The 19,742-nt window shown below is 35.3% G+C and overlaps 1 protein-coding gene across 4 annotated transcripts in view; it reads right to left on the minus strand.

Moving 5' to 3' along the window:
- Positions 1–13,306: 13,306 nt before the first annotated feature.
- Positions 13,307–19,742, minus strand: part of LOC149260905 (AP-1 complex subunit sigma-1) — a 64,976-nt gene continuing 58,540 nt past the window's right edge. For all 4 annotated transcript variants that reach the window (XM_089421372.1, XM_089421358.1, XM_089421364.1 and 1 more), the window contains 6 exons: positions 15,951–16,037; positions 15,699–15,790; positions 14,356–14,464; positions 14,155–14,190; positions 13,908–13,994; positions 13,307–13,778 (listed from right to left, as the gene is read on the minus strand). In XM_089421372.1, coding sequence (XP_089277498.1) covers positions 13,707–13,778; positions 13,908–13,994; positions 14,155–14,190; positions 14,356–14,464; positions 15,699–15,790; positions 15,951–16,037 — 483 coding nt within the window. In that variant the 3' untranslated portion in view covers positions 13,307–13,706. The remainder of the gene's footprint in view (positions 13,779–13,907; positions 13,995–14,154; positions 14,191–14,355; positions 14,465–15,698; positions 15,791–15,950; positions 16,038–19,742) is intronic.

Consider the following 19,742-nt stretch of genomic DNA (forward strand, 5'->3'; position numbering starts at 1 on the left):
GAGGATTGTGCATGTATTTGGAGGGTTGATCTGGACACTAAGTTGACTCAAATACATATGATACATGCCCAAGAAGGGTTCTTCCTATATGACATTGACTCTTTTACCTTTAAACATAAATCCTAAGGCTCTCAATGGGAGCCACTAACAAATAAACCTCTTGCTCATGAAACCCATGCAGCAAGGCATAATAATAAAGTCATTTTCTTGTTTACAAAAAACATAATTACCATGTCATGAAGACCGAACCTAGTAACCCTTTCTTCAACACCCCCTCTTAACTAGGCAAGTATTCATAATGGTACTTGGTCACTCTCAATATGAAGATTTTCTCATAAGAAGAATTGGATTGGTAACCCATATGCATAGCATCATAGTAACCAACATTGTTTCCACAGCAAGGCCTTGACTGACAGCTCTATCTCTCATCAAATCAAAGCACAATGTTGGTGAGACCAATGACTATAGACACCTTCATCATTGTCTCTCAAGGTGCAGACCCACCAGGGTGTTCAATGAGTATGACCCGCTAGGAATATTCTTATCTTGGGTTCCCATCCCTCAAATAATATCGATCCTCTTGCATACTCTTATCTTGGATTCCCTACACATCTTGAAAGAGCATTGAATGCCAGATGATTACGCAATCCTCCATTATTTCTTCCAAAGTGAAGACAAGAATGTTGTGTCTATCTCTCCCTCTCAACTAGGGAAGATATGCCCATTCCTTGAAGGAATGTACCCAAGCTCCCTCTTAATCAGGGACTTGTCAGAGCTCCCTCTTAGCTAGGGACTTTCCTATACATCAGCAACTTCTTCGTGGGTCCTTCAGTTGCTTGATCAAATTCTCTTCTTGATGTCATGAAATTCAGTTAAGCTTCTTCCTTGTAGGGGAACAACCATCAATCACTTTCCTCCTTAGTTCATCATGTCATTCCTTTCTTCATGGAAAGTGGCATTTTTGGTACATACCTAGAACCTTCTTCATATGGCTACTTCTTTCTCATCATGCTTCTTTTAGTAATTTTCATCCACCGCATGAATGCGAATTGTACTTGTACTCACAATTCTTGTTCTAGTAGCCATGCATGAACTCATCCAGATATTATTCAAGAAATCAAAACATAATATTAAATCAAATCACACCTTAAAAGATGGCTCTTCATCATGACATATTCCTGTAGGTATCAAAATCCTGCATACATGTTGACACATCTCTCAAAGATATTCATTGTCAAGGGTCTCCATCTTTTCCATCATAGTCTTCATATCTTTTCAAGATATTTCCTAGTCAAGTCCTCTTGGTCTTTTGGATGTTGATCGTCTTCATCAAGGTTGCTTATATCACGGTCTCTTCCTTCCTCACATATTCTATTCCCGGGAGCTTTCAATCAGAGTTTCTTTAAATTATAGTCAACCACCTCATACTTCATACGAGGACTTATTATGTTGATTTCATCTAGTGTGACTTATGCCTTCGTGCATCTTTTTAGAGGAGGAGATCCTTTTTTCTCTTGATCATGCTTCTTAAGATAGAATTAGTGATCCATGTTACCTACAACCATACGACATGACATTATAAATTTAAACACAAGCATGCATACCTCATTTCACCTTTAGGTCATCTAGGCTTCTTTCAGCAGCTTCCTTGATTGAAGTGTCTTCAACCCCTTGATCTGCTTCTCCTCTTATGTCACCATAACATCATCCATGAATTCCACAAGTTGGAGTTCCTGATGAAACACTTGCTTCCTCTCTATATTAGTGAACCCTCTGATGAGGATTCTATCAGACAATCTTGAGGATATTGTATATCCTCATCTGACAGATGTTTTCTTTTTGACTTGATGTATGATGAGCCTTGTCCTGGATGACTTCTTCCTTTCCTGCAATGTCTAACGAGGTTCCCAAGAGCTATATCCTTCATTTTTGACTTCCATGGATTTTTTCCTTCATGATTCCCATGGTGATGTCACGAGATTTTTCTTCTAATGCTTCCATGATGCCACGATGCATCTTATTATCATGGTAATATCTATAACACAATATTTAGGAGCTCATATTAGGACCCTTTTGTGAGGGATACCATCACTCATAGTAGAGATATGTTACTCCCTCTTTCCTTGGCCCTTTTCTTCAACTCCCTCCATCTTTTTGGCGATATGAGCTTTATTTTCATAATATTTCCATAGCACTGTTTTTTCTTTGTTCGAGCACCGAACTTCCTTTTCCTTTCTGCAAATGTTTTAGTTCTTTGACCTTCAACACTTTTACCTTCAAAATTTATTTTCCTATCTAGCATAGAGACCACAAGTTGAATGAGGTAACTTCCTTACCTTACTTATCAGTTAGTGTATCAATGATTGATCATTTTATTATCATCTTTCCTAGATCTCCCAATTGAGATCTCGTGAAGATATTCCTTCATTCTTTGATACCTTCAATCAAGTCTAAATGATATGACTTTGTAACGAATAAAATATATATAAATAATGTAAAATAATGTAAACAATAATAATCGTAAATAATGATTAGTTAATTAGTAGTTAGGTTGAAGAGACATGTCTAAATGAGACATGACTCTTCATGAAGAGACACTTGCCTGATATATAAGCAAGCCTTTCGTTCTCATTTGTAAATCATTATCGTTCATCATTCTTATTCACATATTTAATATATAATATTTGTATCCTCATGGATATATTTATATTCCAAGTCTTTTGGAGTAATTAATTTGTAGAAGGAAATTTGTTCGCTTCATTTGGTATCAGAGCAGTTCAGTCCTCTAGGTTTCTTAACCAGTGCACAAGCTCGTTCTTCGATCCAGGTCCTTGGCTATCGAAATTGGTCAACCTTGTTGCCATACAATTGAAGCATTTTGCTCAGAATTTGGGAGTTTCTCCTTTTCTCCGTTTTTCTAGGCCTCTGGCCATTAAAAAAAAAAAAAAAACCGCTAGTTGGAGGGTCTCCAATTCACTAGTTGACCTTTGGCCATAAAAATAAATAAATAAAAATTTAAAAAAAATATATATATATATAAAGGTAAATAAATTAAATAAGAAGAAGAAGAAAAAGTAAATAAATAAATAAAAGAACATAGAAAAATCAAATTATATTAAAAAAAAAAGATTTAAAATCACGTGGTAGAAGTCCATGGTTTTAGAAACCAACCCATGGTAATTGTTCATGGTATTTAAAAAGTAAAAAAGAAAACAAAGCTTGTGGTTTTAGAAACCCATGGTATGCTAATGTTTTTACTTTTTACGTGGAAAACATTAATAGAGGTTTTAGACACCAACCCATGGTAATTGCCCATGGTATTTAAAAAGTAAGAGAAAAACAAAGGGAACAAAATTTCTTTACGTGAAAGGTAAGTTTTACTTTTTACTTTAAAAGTAGGGTAAACATCGTGACCTTGTCATATGAAAAGACGTGACTTTTAAATTAAGTGGGGTGACATTAAAAAAAGTTATCAAGCGAGTAATTAAGTATATAAAAAAATGGGACCAATTTATTATTAAAAAAAAAGTGAAACTATTATTATTATAAGATAATAAGATTATTTTGAAAAGGGGTCTTAATATAAAGAAATGCATGCATATATAGAAGGCAACATTATAAAGGAGAATTTTTTTTTTAAAGGGTATTCAAGTTTTTTACAATCCACATTAAGGGAGAATATTTGGAAAAAATAAATAAATAAATAAATAAAAATCATACATGAAAGTTAAAAGAAGTGAAGAAAAAGAAAAAATATGGAATCTTTGAGTAATGAACAAAAAAAATCAATCGCAAGAGATATAGAACAATTATTGACAATAATTAAGCGACAGGGTGAGGAGAGAAAGAGAATGGAATCCTTCTTCCATTCTCTACATCCATCATCACTTCTACAGAATGATGTTATCCAGTGTACCGAGAAAGTGCAGCTAAAAGATCAAGAGTGACAAAATAGCCAAAAGTCAACAAAACAAGAAAGTGTTAGAACACAAACATAAAGATCTTGTGGATATGCATTACAAAGAAATAATGGAAAAGGACAAAGAAATTTCTCATCTCAAGGACCCTGTCGAAAAATTGTTGGCGTAAGTGAAGAAGACTAAGGTCACAAAGAAAGAGCTCAAGAAGCACTTATCAGAACAAGAAGAGGAAACCTTGCATTTAAAAAACCTTAATAAAGATTTATTAGAACAAGTAAGAGATCTAAAAGATGAAAATCTTAATATTCAAAACATTGAAAAAAAGTTTGATAAATCAGAAACTGAAGAAATTTTACGACTAAAAAACCATAATCAAAGTCTACTCACTCAAATTAAGAAGCTTAAAGATGATAAGAAAGCATTAAAAGATAAGTTTTAACAATTCACTCAAGAAGAAGCATTGAAATCTCCAGTCATAACAGTCCAAGTTGAAAATAAGGGAACGAATATCGATCCAGTGAATATGACAACTCAAGAAGACAAGTCAGTTGAAGAAACGGCACACTTAGATGTTGCAGTTTAGGTAATGGACATCCCAAGTGAATGTTCCATAACCAATTCAACAACATCTTCGCCAGAAGAAAATCTAAAAACTCCATATCAACATCTGAATCACGAGAGTAGACCAATCAACCATGTTATGTATCAGTACCATTCAGACCAGAAACAACAAATTGATGTTCCAGATAATAATGATATAACCTCAATCCAGTCTTATGCTAACAAGTCATTACAAAATTCCAGTGATCAGAATACTAAATAGAAGATTAATCTGGGATGGTCTGATCCCTTATCAGTGCGACAATTCTGTTTGTCACTAAGAAGATCATATCAACTTGTATCGATGAGGAGGACTATCCCGCGAGAGAAAGACATTCGAAGCCGAAAAAGAGATCAAGCCTTTTTCATCGATAAGCTTTGAGGACAAAGCTTTTTGAGGAAGGAGGCAATGTAACAAATAAAATATATATAAATAATGTAAAATAATGTAAACAATAATAATCGTAAATAATGATTAGTTAATTAGTAGTTAGGTTGAAGAGACATGTCTAAATGATATATGACTCTTCATGAAGAGACACTTGCCTGACATATAAACAAGCCTCTCGTTCTCATTTGTAAATCATTATCATTCATCATTCTTATTCACATATTTAATATATAATATTTGTATCCTCATGGATATATTTATATTCCAAGTCTTTTGGAGTAATTAATTTGTAAAAGGAACTTTGTTCGCTTCATACTTTCTTTACTTTATTTCAGAGAGTATATCTTCTAGCATTTCATATATCTATTTTATGTCTCCTTTCTTGCTACATAGGGATGAGAGGACCTTAAGAGTTTCATCTCATGAATTAGGAGACCTTGATATGTTCATTGGCTTATCTTATGAGGATTATGAGGATTATGACAATCACCATCCTCCTTATTCCAAACAAGGATCTTTGATGACCCATCCAACTTATAGATCTCCTTGCAATTATTAAGTCATTTTACCAAATTGATTAATGAAAATACTTACTTGACATGTGAAGATAAAATCTTCACCTTGATCATGTTGAAGATGCATTGATGCTTCCTTCAGGTGATCTTCGAGTTGATGTGATTTTATTGTATATCCTTGTGGTCTTGTTGTGATGCTCCTTGCTGGTGTAAAATCTTGTAGGTCCTTTCTTGAGTTGACTAGCATGAACAACTAAAATCGCTTTTACAAAGATCTCCTTTGAGACCTTCTAGCATTGTCCAGCACCAAGCACCGAAACTGCTCCAGACTATAATTTATTGAGATCTTTGTGGTATGACAGAGATTGTAATGACACCCAATTTGTGGCTAGCACCGAAACTGTGAGAGGTACTATGTTTTCTTCTTTTGACTGTGATCTGAGTTCTAAGCACTAGCATTGAGACTTCACTTTGACTGAGATTACTTGATCCAGGCACCGAAATTATCCTAAATTGTCTTGCTGGTGTAGCTTGTCTCCTTGATTATATAGACAAAAACCCTTGTTGTTGTAGAATGATCCTTCAATTTTGACAAAGCTCTTCAACTTGCTTTGATGCCCTTCTTAAAGTTGATCCTTAAATGTCTCTTTTTGCTACCCTTTCTTTGACTTCAACACCTTAGCTATGATACCATGTTGAAGAATCTAGGGTAATTAGAGTTCCCTCTCATGAATTCAAAGGAGACCTTGATATGTTCATTGACTTCTCTTATGAGGATTATGACAATCACAATCCTCCTTATTCCATGCAAGGATCTTTGATGACCCATCCAACCTATAGATCTCCTTGCAATTATGAAGTCATTTTACCAAATTGATTAATGAAAATACTTACTTGACATGTGAAGATAAAATCTTCACCTTGATCATGTTGAAGATGCATTGATGCTTCCTCCAGGTGATCTTCGAGTTGATGTGATTTTATTGTATATCCTTGTGGTCTTTTTGTGATGCTCCTTGCTGGTGTAGAATCTTGTAGATCCTTGCTTGAGTTGACTAGCATGAGCAACTGAAATCCCTTTTTCAAAGATCTCCTTTGAGACCTTCTAGCATTGTCCAGCACCAAGCACCAAAACTGCTCTAGACTATAAGTTATTGAGATCTTTGTGGTATGACAGAGATTGTAATGACATCCAATTTGTGGCTAGCACTGAAACTGTGAGAGGTACTGTGTTTTCTTCTTTTGACTGTGATCCGATTTATGAGCACTAGCATTGAGACTTCACTTTGGCTGAGATGACTTGATCCTGGCACTGAAATTACCCTGAATTGTTGTTGTAGACTGTCTCCTGATTCTATAGACAAAAACCCTTGTTGTTGTAAAATGATCCTTCAATTTTGACAAAGCCCTTCAACTTGCTTTGATGCCCTTCTTGAAGCTAATCTTTGAATGTCTCTTTTTGCTGCCCTTTCTTTGACTTCAACACCTTAGCTCTGATACCATGTTGAAGAATCTATGGAAATTAGAGTTAATGAGATTCGTCTTGTTCATGATAACTATTTGTGAGGCATTTTAAACTTTCCTTATTAGTGCAATCTTCTCTTGATATTGTTAGAGTGTGTCTTCTTAGTTCAGCAAATAGCTACCAAAACAAAGAGACAAGAAAACAAGATGTTGGTTTTCTTGCAGGGCCAAAACCTCTCACTCTTTGAGAGGAAAACCCGCACAAAATTATTCTTATAGAGATTCAAATTGACAAATACCAAGACCATGACCCTTGACCTATTAGGCCACTCCAAGACCAAGACACCAATCCTCTTCTTTGTCACAGTTGATATCATCATCATTGATGCACCCTTGAGGCCATCACTACTGCGCCATTGAGGTCATCACAGTTGCACCATTATTGTTCCTTCACCTAGATCATTGTTGCACTCTTCACTAATATCATCACCATGTCTTCATCGATGCACTGAGATATTCATCATGACCTTGTCTTCATTAAGATCATTATGCCAAGATCATGACTGTGTATAGTATGTTGATAGAGTATTATTGTGGGATCACAATTATGTCAAGACAGTGATCAGTGTCTTAGAGAGTGTATCATCTCCATCTTTCTTCATAACAAATATGTCGAGATAGTGATTAGCACTGAGGTCTTTATCATCACATCTATACCAAGATAGTGATTGTGTTCTTTCCTTGTACTCGAGACTGTCATCATTGAGGAGGATAAGGATATAGTTTGCTCACTGAAATTATCCACAAAATTGCAGAGGTATCTGAGATGTGTCCTCCTGTAATGTGGGTTTCAAACCCATGTACCCATCCGAGAGAATCTGAGGTTTTGTACTTATCCGAAGTTTCAGAGATGTCCAAAAATTATTTGCATGTAATGTTGATCTTACACGCCTATTTATAGTAGTTAGCCTTGTATATACATCAACATGAGTGAGGGAACCGTTGTGTCTTTTATTTGAGCCGACGTGATTGTTTTTTACATCATTTTGTTGGCCAACTTCATCAAGAGGAATGTGCTTGTATTTGGAGGGCTGATCTAGACACTAGGTTGACTCAAATACAATTGATACATGCCCAAGAAGGGTTCTTCCTATATGACATTGACTCTTTGACCTTTAAAAATAAATCCTAAGGCTCCCAATGGGAGCCACTAACAAATAAACCTCTTGCTCATGAAACCCATGTAGCAAGGCATAATAATTTTTTTATTTTCTTGTTTACAAAAATCCTAATAACATTGTCATGAAGATCGAACCTAGTTACCCTTTCTTCAACACTAAATTCAATGGAAGATGCTTTCACAATCACAAGCTATGCGTAGTAAAGTTTTAGCATTGAGCATTGGGGACTCGCTAAAAGTACCAAAACTATCAATGGTCACTTATCGAGTCAATGAAAAAAAGTCGCTAATATGACCCCCACCAACATTCAATTCTTATCAACATGTTTGTGATTGTGTTCATGCTTGCAAATGTGTGTTAACACATGCAACAATGATCGATGCCATTGGAAGATGTTTTCACAATCACAAGCTATGCATAGTAAAGTTATATCATTGAGCATTGGAGACTCAATAAAAGGGCCAAAACTATCACCACTTGTTGGGTCAATGAAAGAAAGTCGCTAATATAACCCCCACCCACATTCAATTATTAGTGACATGTTTGTGATTGTGTTCATGCTTGCAAATGTGTGCTAACACATGCAACAATGATTGAGGCCAAGTGCAAATCCTAGGTAACTTTGGCAAAACAAATATCCCCACTTGTAGCATCGACACTTAAAGAAATTGAATCCAATCATGCAAATGGCTCCCTTGTAATGTTAAGTCTAGGTGTGTTAGCCTCATAGTGATAAGAAGTTAATTCCAGAAAAAATCAAAATTAAAACCAAAAATCACTCTTAACATGACATAACTAGGGCACAACAAAACTAGTGGGGTGGAACAAAGCCATGTAAGAACAACATTTAAAGCTACAGATCTCACCTTGAAGTGAAAATGGATTTTACACCACTTGGAAAGTAACTTAATGGTCTTTACAAGAGTCCATCTATGGTGAATTTACGAGAGTCAATCTATTGTGAGGAATTGTTATTGAACATAAGCAGAATGATGAATTGTGGGTCTTTACTAAGGGAATGATGGTGAAGGTGGTAAAATGGCCTCAGGATTTGTTCAAATTGGTCTAACTTACGTTCATCCTTAGTGGTCCATATGTGCCAAACTTGCAACAAGGTGTTGAGATTACCAAATATGCATGGATATCATGAAATCTACTAGTGATGTGTTCTAGATCCATTTGAGCAAGCCCTGTAGGTCACCAACTTAACACCTTTACCATCCTTAGAGGTGAACGCACCACGTTGGCAACAAGGTCTTGAAATTATTCAAATACACTAGGCAATTATGAAAATTTTTAGTGTTGTGTTCTCCATACTAATCCAATAGAGTTGTTAGTCCATGACGATCAAGAAGTTTGAATGAGTTGGTTAGAGCCTAGAAATATATCAAATGATGTCAAGGTTAAATTCATGTGTCAAATCAATTCATACATTTTCATGGCCTTTGCATTGGTTATCACATTCAATTGTTCCACATAAGCCTCAAGCATTCACTCCATTGGTCTAATTGTTGTGAGGGCCACATCCCCAACTCTTCTCGGCCATTGCATTCATCGCCATGTTCAATGGTCCACAATAACCTCAAGGATGCACTAATAACCACTAGACTAGCAATTGTGTGGGCCACGTCCCTTTTTATGAAGATGGTGGAGAGGAAATTGAGGATGACATTCTTGTTTGAAGCTACACATATCACATTAAATGGGCTTAGGTTGATGAGGGTCGAGAGTTTAGATGCTATAGAATGTGTACATACATTTTCGAGCTTTTAAACTAAAGTAGTTCATTGCATTTGGTATTTTTGGTGATAAAAGTAGTCATGTTGGGAGGCCTAAACTTCAAAATATAACTTGAATAATTTGTTGCTTAGTTGAAACAAGCATGGTCTGTAACTATGCTCTCTTGATTAGCAAAACAAAGTTATTGCTTCATCACAAGGTAGTGTCTCTTGAATCTAGCATGCTCGAAGATGGTCAATCTGGAAAACTCTCCAAAAAATAAATAGGCTCCACCACATCAGAGCCCTTTGAGGGATCCAAGAATCTGAATTAATGTTAGATGGTATTCCAACTTGGTCAACACATTTTCCTAGAAAAAAGGTATTCCTTAAAATTTGACATTGAACAAATTTCACTCTATCTAAACTCTAAACCACATTCAAATAAATTTGTTTAAATCTGAATATTACCATTTTTTGTAGATTAGATGTGTGCATGTTCATTTCACAAGTTAAACTTCCATTGCAATCTAAACTGTTAAATCTAGATGCCTAAAAGTTGGCATGTAGCCTGAACTCACCAATGAGGCCCCTCAAATCACGATGAAGAACTTGACTTCCCATAGAACACCTAAAAAATCACTATGGACAGCCCAAACTTTGTTGATTATCGCAACCAGTGACATTTCAGCTTACCCACCCTCTCAACATGTCCAACCTAAACTCAAAATTCATAGTTGTTTGATCTCAACAGTCTGAACTTAACAAGAGAAATTAATCATTCTATAACATGATTAATCAGCATTTACAGGAGTGTAGGCACCAGACAGCCAAGGGATTTTAGCTTTCGTCTTTTGATACAACGGAGTCTGCAACAGCGACCAGTATCTAAAACATGTCCCTTCTCCCTTCAAATGTGGGCATTACTGTAACCTCTTACGCAAATTTTCTGACATGCAACATAGTCATTTTTATTTTATGTTTTATTTAATTTTAGTCTTTTTATAAATGTAAATTTATGTTTAAATTTCTGAGAAATTTTGAAAATACCCCACCACCACAACTAACCAAAAAATAAACCATTCACTTAACAATGAAAACATGCAAGCACTTGCTCAAATGGCACCCCCAAAATCCTCTGTTTAACCTTTATAAGTTAACAATTACACCAGAGGAACATAATATTAAAAAAAAACAAAAACAACTTATGAGTCTCACTTTCTGAAAACACTTTAAAGTTATAGACAATAATATGAACATATTTTCAACTTTTGAACCATATATTTTATATTTTAAGTATATTTTTATTACAATATAAGATTCTCAGATATGTTTAATAAAGCTGTCAAAATTTATCATATATTTTGAAATTTTAGATTATACATATTTTTGAACATAATGGTAAATTTTATGACCTAGATCACGAGAACAGGCCAAAGAAGTTGTTTTTATACTTTTACCTCTTAGTATGATTTGTAGCGATCTTTCTAAATTAATAAACACATCTCCCTAGTTAAAAGGCATTCTTTGTAAGTTGATATCGATTTTCGAAATTTAGTCAATTTGAGTCTCTCTGAAAAAACCATATTTAAATGAATCCGTTGAAATCTAAATATTACAATTTCTGTTTGTTTAGATGTGTGCATGTTCATTTTCACCAAGTAAAATTGCTATTACAATCTAAATTCTTTAACCAGATGTTTGAAATGTGTCATTGCAGCCTAAACTTGCGATTGAAGTGCCTCAAAATCAGGAACCTGAACTCTCCCTAAGATGCCTGAAAAATCACCATCTGCTCCTAAACTTTGTTTATTATTGCAATCGTTGACATTTCAACTTACCTACTTTTCAGCACGTCCAACATGATTAATCAATGTTGCCTGAAAAATCACCATCTGCTCCTAAACTTTGTTTATTATTGTAATCGTTGACATTTCAACTTACCTACTTTTCAGCACGTCCAACATGATTAATCAATGTTGCCTGAAAAATCACCATCTGCTCCTAAACTTTGTTTATTATTGTAATCATTAACATTTCAACTTACCTACTTTTCAGCACATCCAACATTATTAATCAATCGTTGACATTTCAACTTACTTACTTTTCAGCACGTCCAACATGATTAATCAATGTTGCCTGAAAAATCACCATCTGCTCCTAAACTTTGTTTATTATTGTAATCATTGACATTTCAACTTACCTACTTTTCAGCACATCCAACATTATTAATCAATCGTTGACATTTCAACTTACCTACTTTTCAGCACGTCCAACATGATTAATCAATGTTGCCTGAAAAATCACCATCTGCTCCTAAACTTTGTTTATTATTGTAATCATTGACATTTAAACTTACCTACTTTTCAGCACATCCAACATTATTAATTAATGTTTACCTACTTTTCAGCACGTCCAACATGATTAATCAATGTTTATGGCTATGTGGGTACTAGATAGCCATTGAATTTATTTCTCACCCTTTGGAAACCTCAGCCACTGTCTGCATCTAAAACATGTCCATTCTCCCCCACAAAATTTAGACATCAGAGTAATCTCCTATGCAAATTCTCAAGCATCCATTTTTTAACATGCAAGTAGGAACTTTTATTTTAATTTTCATTTAATTTCAGCTTTTTCCAGATAAATGTGTATATAGTTGTGTTAAAGTCCATTAAATATTTAAAAATACCCCCAAAAGAAACACTTCACATTTTCAAATGAAAGTGTAAATACTTGCTCAAATAGCACCCCAAAAATCATTTGTTGAACCTTTATAACCACAATTACACCAGAGGAACACCAAGAAAAACTATGCGTGACCTTGATTTTCTTATCTTAAAACATTCAAAGTTATGGATATGTTTTAAATTTTTGAACTATATATTTTCTATTTTAATATATGTCTATTTTAAATATATGCTTGATCTATAGGTTTAATGGGAGCATGGGATTTTATCACATATATATTTATACAGTAAGAAATTCTATATTATACATTTTTTCAAATATAATAGTAAATTTTATAACTTGATCACCAAGAAGAGACTAGAGAAGCCTCTGTTATACTTCTCCCTCCTTGTATGATTTGTAACATTGCTGCGACTTATACTTTTCCTCGTATGATTTGTAACATTGCTGCAATTTATGACATTCATATAACCAGACTTCATAACTTAATCACCAAGGAGCAAATAGAGAATAATCAATTTTTGTCACATCGATAATAATTTGTACGACTCGGCAAATACTCTTAGCCTCTTCTTAGAGAATAATTTCAAATTTTGGAAGTTAAAGAACAATATTTATGACTTTAAGAGAATAATTTTACGCCTCAAATATTAATTTTTATGACTGGAGAATGATCATAGTTTCTTCATGGAGAGTAATTTCAGATTTTTGGCATTAGAGAACAATTTTATGACTTCAAAGGATAATTTGTGTCTCTTCTTGGTGATCGAAGTCATAAAATTAATAATAATAATGCCATAAGCTGTAGCAATGCTTCAAATCACACTAAGAGGAAAAAGTATTAACAGAGAAATTGTAGACAAGTCACAGAATACAGACTCATTGCAGTAAAATACAGAGACCTAATCAAACTAATTCAAACTGGCTATTGCCTGAGAGCCCAAATAACTAATAATTTGGGATACCTAATGGAATAACTCTGTCCTTCAATGTATTATTATTAAGAACATTAGAGATGAGACCTACCAGATTGTACAAGATATGCCAGGATATATGAGAACTTCATAGATACTCACAATTCTTAAAGGTACAACCGTGATCCAATGAATTGTTTGCAGCTTTAGAGGTAAGAGCTGCCAGATTGTATGAGAAAAACCAGACTAGAAAAAAAAAATCATATAAAAACCACCGCATAAAAGGTTCTAAGAATATTTGACAACATGGTTCTATTTGGTTGCTTGAGCAATGATATTGCTCAAGGAACTAGCCTGTTCTTTTGCACTCTCCACAAGAGAATCCTGCATTAAAACAAAAAATATAATCTTAAAAAAATATGAAAAGAAAGCTTGCATTTAGTACAGGTCAGATCTGCATTCCCTCTGCAAAATAAACACCTAATACTAGAAACAGATGTGAGGACATCACACCTGTGCAGCTATGACACGTGCAACCGTCTTCTTACTTGACTCTTGGAGCTCCCCGGCAATCAGAAGTTCATCTAATATATAATAGGCCTGAAAGTAGTTCGAAATCATATAAAACACCTATTCTTTCCTCCTTACATCAATTGATCTCTACATAAATTTACAAAAAGAAAATTCCTCTCCCAAAATCAGTTCAAGTATCAAGAACAATTGAAACTTCCAATATAAGCCAAGCATAATTATCCCTTACCTTATGAAAATTGAAGATGAGATCTAACTCACAAACCTGCAATTCCATATTGTTAAAAACTGTAGACAAGAAACCCAACTCCAAATAAAACCCAGCAAATCAGAACATTTATGCACTGCAATTCTAACTATATGATGCTTAACAAAACAAATTTGTGACAGCTTCTACTTTGACAATAATTGCTACTTTAAAGTAACTCACACTCCCAAAGTATCGATCAAGTATCTCGACAAAATGATGAATTATCTCAAGGACCTCCAGCTCATTATCATCTGCATCAATGCACATGCAGAAATACAAACTGGCATACCTGTCATCATAATAATATACACAACATTAATCTACAGTGTCATTCACGTAAGAGTTTACCCAGAAGGATGCCATTGCTTCTCTTTCAACTCTTGGAAAGGATGCATCAACGAATTAATGTTTTCCACTAGCCAGATGTGTTATGACAGAATCCAAAGTTCCACCAAGTTTTCCACACACAGGGATGCAGGAGCAGGGAAATGCATCTGGAAGACACGTGGAAGCACCGACCCAACCCCAAACTCTAGGGAGCGTCATAAGGGGGTCGGGGTCTCCAGCATAAGGGGGGCCACCCAAAATACTAAAAAAAATCAAATAAAATAAATGACGACTAAAACATAGATCATTAAATATCTTATACATAACAACGCACTAATAACATATAACATATAATAAATCATAAATGAAACATGTAATTGTATAACATAACATAATAATTACAATTTAAAACTTATCTATCAACGTTGTATTTCTCATTATATTTAGAAAATTCGCAAGACATAGATCTAAGTATTCAGGTCACTGATCTATGAATGGGTCAAATGACAAATGAGCATCACTGCTAAAGGAAAATGCCCCATTACCATCTGTATCTAGCTGCTGCATGATAGCATAAGACCAACCATGGGAATGTCAATATCTGAATTAGAATCATATGCATTCTCGAGAATGTGCAATGGCACACCGACTAACCCAGGTTGTGCCTCATCAGGTCCCTCCTCATCTATGCAATAGTTTTACATTCATGTTATGTTTTATTTTGCTTTTTTAACTTTTCTTCCTCAAAACAGTGGCTTTTGGCCAAAAGAGAGTGTGGGATCATGTCATTTTTTGAGGTAGACTTTCCCTACCATGTGCCCTTGCATCCCCATAAAAAGGGACGTGGAGAACCATCCCCTCTTGAGTACCCACATCCCAGGAGCATGAGGTGTGCACCCCCTACCCTTGGGACTGCATCCCCATGTAACACTGACAAAATCCCTTGCCTGCAAAACTTTTCCAACCATATTGAGGGAGATCCAGTAAAAGGTTGGCGATAATCAAATGCTCTATTCATTAAAAGACTTGCTCTAGAAGTTATAATATATTTGAGTCCCAATGCCCCATTCAGCCTGGCTGGGAAAGGGCATTCAGTATGCTAACTCACTCCTCCCAACCTAATATGAAAAGCAGAAAAAGAGAGACCACCACATCACAATTGTTTGCATCAGTTACCAATATTTCCCCATATATACCTTTTGTATACAACTTTGAAACCTCTCCATTCAATGAAATTGCAGAGCTTTGGACCTCTTGTAAGTATCACTCCGCTAATTTCACGGATTATCTGTACAAAGAAAATGTCACTCATCTCTGAGATGTAGCACAACAAATGGAAAAGGAAAAAGATATAAAATTTTAAATGAAGTTACAAAACAGACAAAAAAAAAATTAGTTCAAATATTAGTCTGACTGTAGACATGCATATAAAAAACATCACTCTTTACCTTGGAACGTTCCTTCTGTGAATAAGGAGAGTACCACTTTGTCAATCTCACTTTGCCCTGCCGGCTGATTAGAAGCACAAAGTGAATCTGGGAAAAAGTTGGAGAAAAGAAGCAACCCATGAATTTTACTGTGCACTCTTAAAATATTATGAAATAGAAAACTTCTAACCAGTGAGAAAAATTATATTATTATTCAACCAAACAATGGCCATGTGAAATCTCAAATATTGCATACATTCATGGAGACTGTTAATAAAGAGGCTAATACATAAAGGGAGGAGAAAAAAAATATGGCTCCGTTCCTTTTGAATTTGTGATACATTCAGCTACAGGCATTATCACTGAGTTGGTTGAATGGAAGCATTAGTCTCCAGCAGAAAGAAGCTTGGAATCACACACTATACGAAGGCACTATCTAGTTATTTCAAAAAGCCTCCATTTTCTGAGGGACTGAAGCCAAAAGCATTACCATTTTAATGGTGGGGATTTGTCACAGTTCACAGGGATATTGCAGAGTCCAGACTAGCATGTGGCATTAATATATTGCAATAATTCCCCACAGAAATGTGTGACACTGATTGCGATGAAAGGTATCATGCAGGTAGGCTTTTAAGACCTGCACTGGTCCACTCTAACCTTATCTATGTTTCCCTAAAGTTTGGGGATAGCAGGACAGGGATACAAGGTTCTAAATCAGCTGAGGCACAACCTCCAATTTTCACAGGAAGAATGAGATGGGAGAGTACAAATTAGTCCAAAATACTGAAGTTAGTATTTAATGATGTAAAAATATATATAGAAATTTATTTTTACAGATACAAAAATATAGAGAATAAAATTTTACAGATCTTACCAAAGATTTTTCAGAACTGGAACAAGGACTGCCTCTTCTAAAGTTTAAACTACAGAAAAAAATAAACCATGTCGCTCTTAAATCAAGTGCATTTTCAATTTCATACTACATTATTTTAGTGGAAGCTTGCACTGAAGTACTTTACAACATTGGTTAGGGTTATGCCAATTTAGAAGTTCTGATCACTCTTTCATCCACATTTTCCTTTTTTTTACCATAGTGAATCAGTAACTTGTTGGAGTAATCTGAGAGAGGCCCAAGATTAAACCTAGCAGCTGTCACTATAATACCAAGAGTATATCCAACAGCCCGTAAGCCAGATATACCACTTTCATTCATATTTTCAACGAACTGTGAAGGAAGTTGGAACTGAAACAAGGGCATTGAAGGTGTGATTTGATTAAAATCTAGTAAGCTTATCCTATAACATTTTGCTAGAGAAGTAATCCCTATACAGACTTTTAAGTTTTATTATGATAATAACCATTTATTATCATATATTCCGTTTTAAATTGAATCGTGAAAAAAAAAGAACCATCCAAATTTAAAACAGAAATATCTTCCACCCTATATATTATCCAAAAAATGATCAAACCCTCTCAAGCTGAATAGAAATATTTAACAAGGTTATAAACACATTTGCATTTATGTGACCTAGAGCACTTGGAAGTGATTCAGCAATAGAAATCTTGTTAATAGGTCTTGACACTGTTGAAATTCCATGGCAAGTGCAATAGAATACAATTTTCTGCCTGATAATTACTTCCTAATGATCTTCAAACAATATTTTTATAAAATCTCAACAGTAAATGCAGTGAAAACAGTTAAGATCGTAGAAAGACAGCCATGCACAGCAGACACAAATTTTCACTCGGAAAACCCAGCTTTGGGAACAAACCCAGCATCTTTTCTCGAGGAGCAATGTCTTTTCAGCAAGGTTTACAAATCAGCAATTTGTCTAGAAATCTGTGCCAATATACACGTTAAAGTACCAGCCAAACCTGGTCAAACCAGTCAAAATACTCAGAAGTCAGTGCTGGTCAAACCTGCAGTCAAATCCTCAGTCAACGCTGGTCAAATATGCTGCCAGACTTGGTCAAATCAGAAGTCATATCGACAGTCAAAGCAGCTGCATAAATCAGTCAATGCTGGTCAAACTCAGCTTCTAAGTGCAGAGAAGAAATGATGAAGAGAAAGAAAAGATAGACCTCAAAAATCAGATTTCTCTTTTTGCTCAGACATGCTCTTGCTTGATCTTCAAATGAGATGTCACAACATCTTATTTATACATGTCCAAGGGTGTGCAACCCAAGGTCCATTCGCTAGCCAACTTGACTTCTTCTTGGGCCGACTTTTCTTAATAATATATAAAACATTACACAATACATCCAGGGCCAACTTGAAGACCATTTAGTCATGCGGGAATAACTTTTGATGCTACACAAAAAAATCAACACTCCCTCTTAGCAAGGGAGGTATTCTCCTTAGCTGAAAACAGATTTCTCCTTGGCTGAAATTTCTCCTCCACTAGAACAGTTCATGAATGAGCTTGCTATGTTGATGTAGTGCTATGTTGCTAGGAAACATGGGTTCGGGAACGAGACGGGGACGATACATCATTTTTTGAAACAGGGTGCGTGGGTTCATCGGGGTTATATTAGAATTTATATATAAATATAATATATGTGAATTTGTATATTTTACAACTTTAAACAAGAAAACTAAAATAATTTATGATTTAAACTTTAAATATTTAAATATGCACATCATTGAGCATTCAACATTCACAATGAAATTTCAAAATTTCTAGTTTGACATCAAGTGCAAATTGGAGTTTACATATTAACAAGAATCATCATATATGTCCATTGTCATACTACATTGAAAATTTGCCTTAAGGCCATCTCCAAATAAGAAGCAGGAAAATTTAAAAAACTAAATAGCTAAAAGTGAAAAATGGCTTCCTCAAGCCATGTCATCAACATCCATGTCATCGGCATCACTCAAATCTTCAATTAGCATGCTCTCCAGGTAGGAATCACTCTCATGTCGAGGCTCCTGCTCATTGATAGCAACTGGAGGTAGCTCAATAAGGCCATCTAGTTGTATCTCCTCGTCCACACACATAGCGTCACTTGCGTATTGGTCCCATCTCTTGAAAGGACACTCCTTGTATCCGGGGTCTTTTTGAGATACGAGACAAAGTGTGCTATGAATGTACACTAAGTTCTCTGCCTTCTTTAAGCCCAATCTACTTCTCTTTACTGAATGGATAAAGGCATAAGTACTCCAATTCCTCTTGCAAGATGAAGAACTAGCTACCTAGAATATTAGGGGAAGCCCATTAAATTAATTAAAATTTTAAAATAAAAACTAAAATGAACCCCAAAGAACCCGATTTTGGGCTTCCAAGTACCCATCATCAGGGTTCTTTGTACCTGTCAAGACAAAAGAACCCAATTTTTTTAATGGAGAACCCAATTCTTCATAAAAGAACCCGGTTCTTATGGGTTCTTCTCAAAAGAACCCATACCCGAATCTGGTACTTGGGGACCGTACCCGAATCTGGTACTTGGGGATGGGAACACGGGATAGGTTCAAGAACCCCACCCCCGGGTTCGCAAACCCGTGCAACATAGATGTAGTGTCTCCTCACGTGCACATCTATTTATATAGAGCTCTAATGTAACGTTAAGAAGCCCCTCACCACAAGAAGCCCCTTCAACATTAGAATAGAATTTTTTATTCCACTGGTGGGTTAAAAACCCCCATTAGATAAACAAATCAAACCTAATCTATAAAAATAGATCACTCCATGCCAAAGTAGGCAATGTGAGTATCGCAAACCATTCACCCCTAGCCATCAGCATAGCCCCAATGGATGAATGTATCATTCTCCCCTAGTTAAATCAGCATGACCCTATGGATGCCAAATCAGC

The sequence above is a fragment of the Pinus tabuliformis genome, chromosome 6 (assembly GCF_031772625.1).
Source record: "Pinus tabuliformis cultivar Carrire ecotype Pingquan chromosome 6, CPIR1, whole genome shotgun sequence".
In the NCBI taxonomy this organism is placed as follows: Eukaryota; Viridiplantae; Streptophyta; class Pinopsida; order Pinales; family Pinaceae; genus Pinus; species Pinus tabuliformis.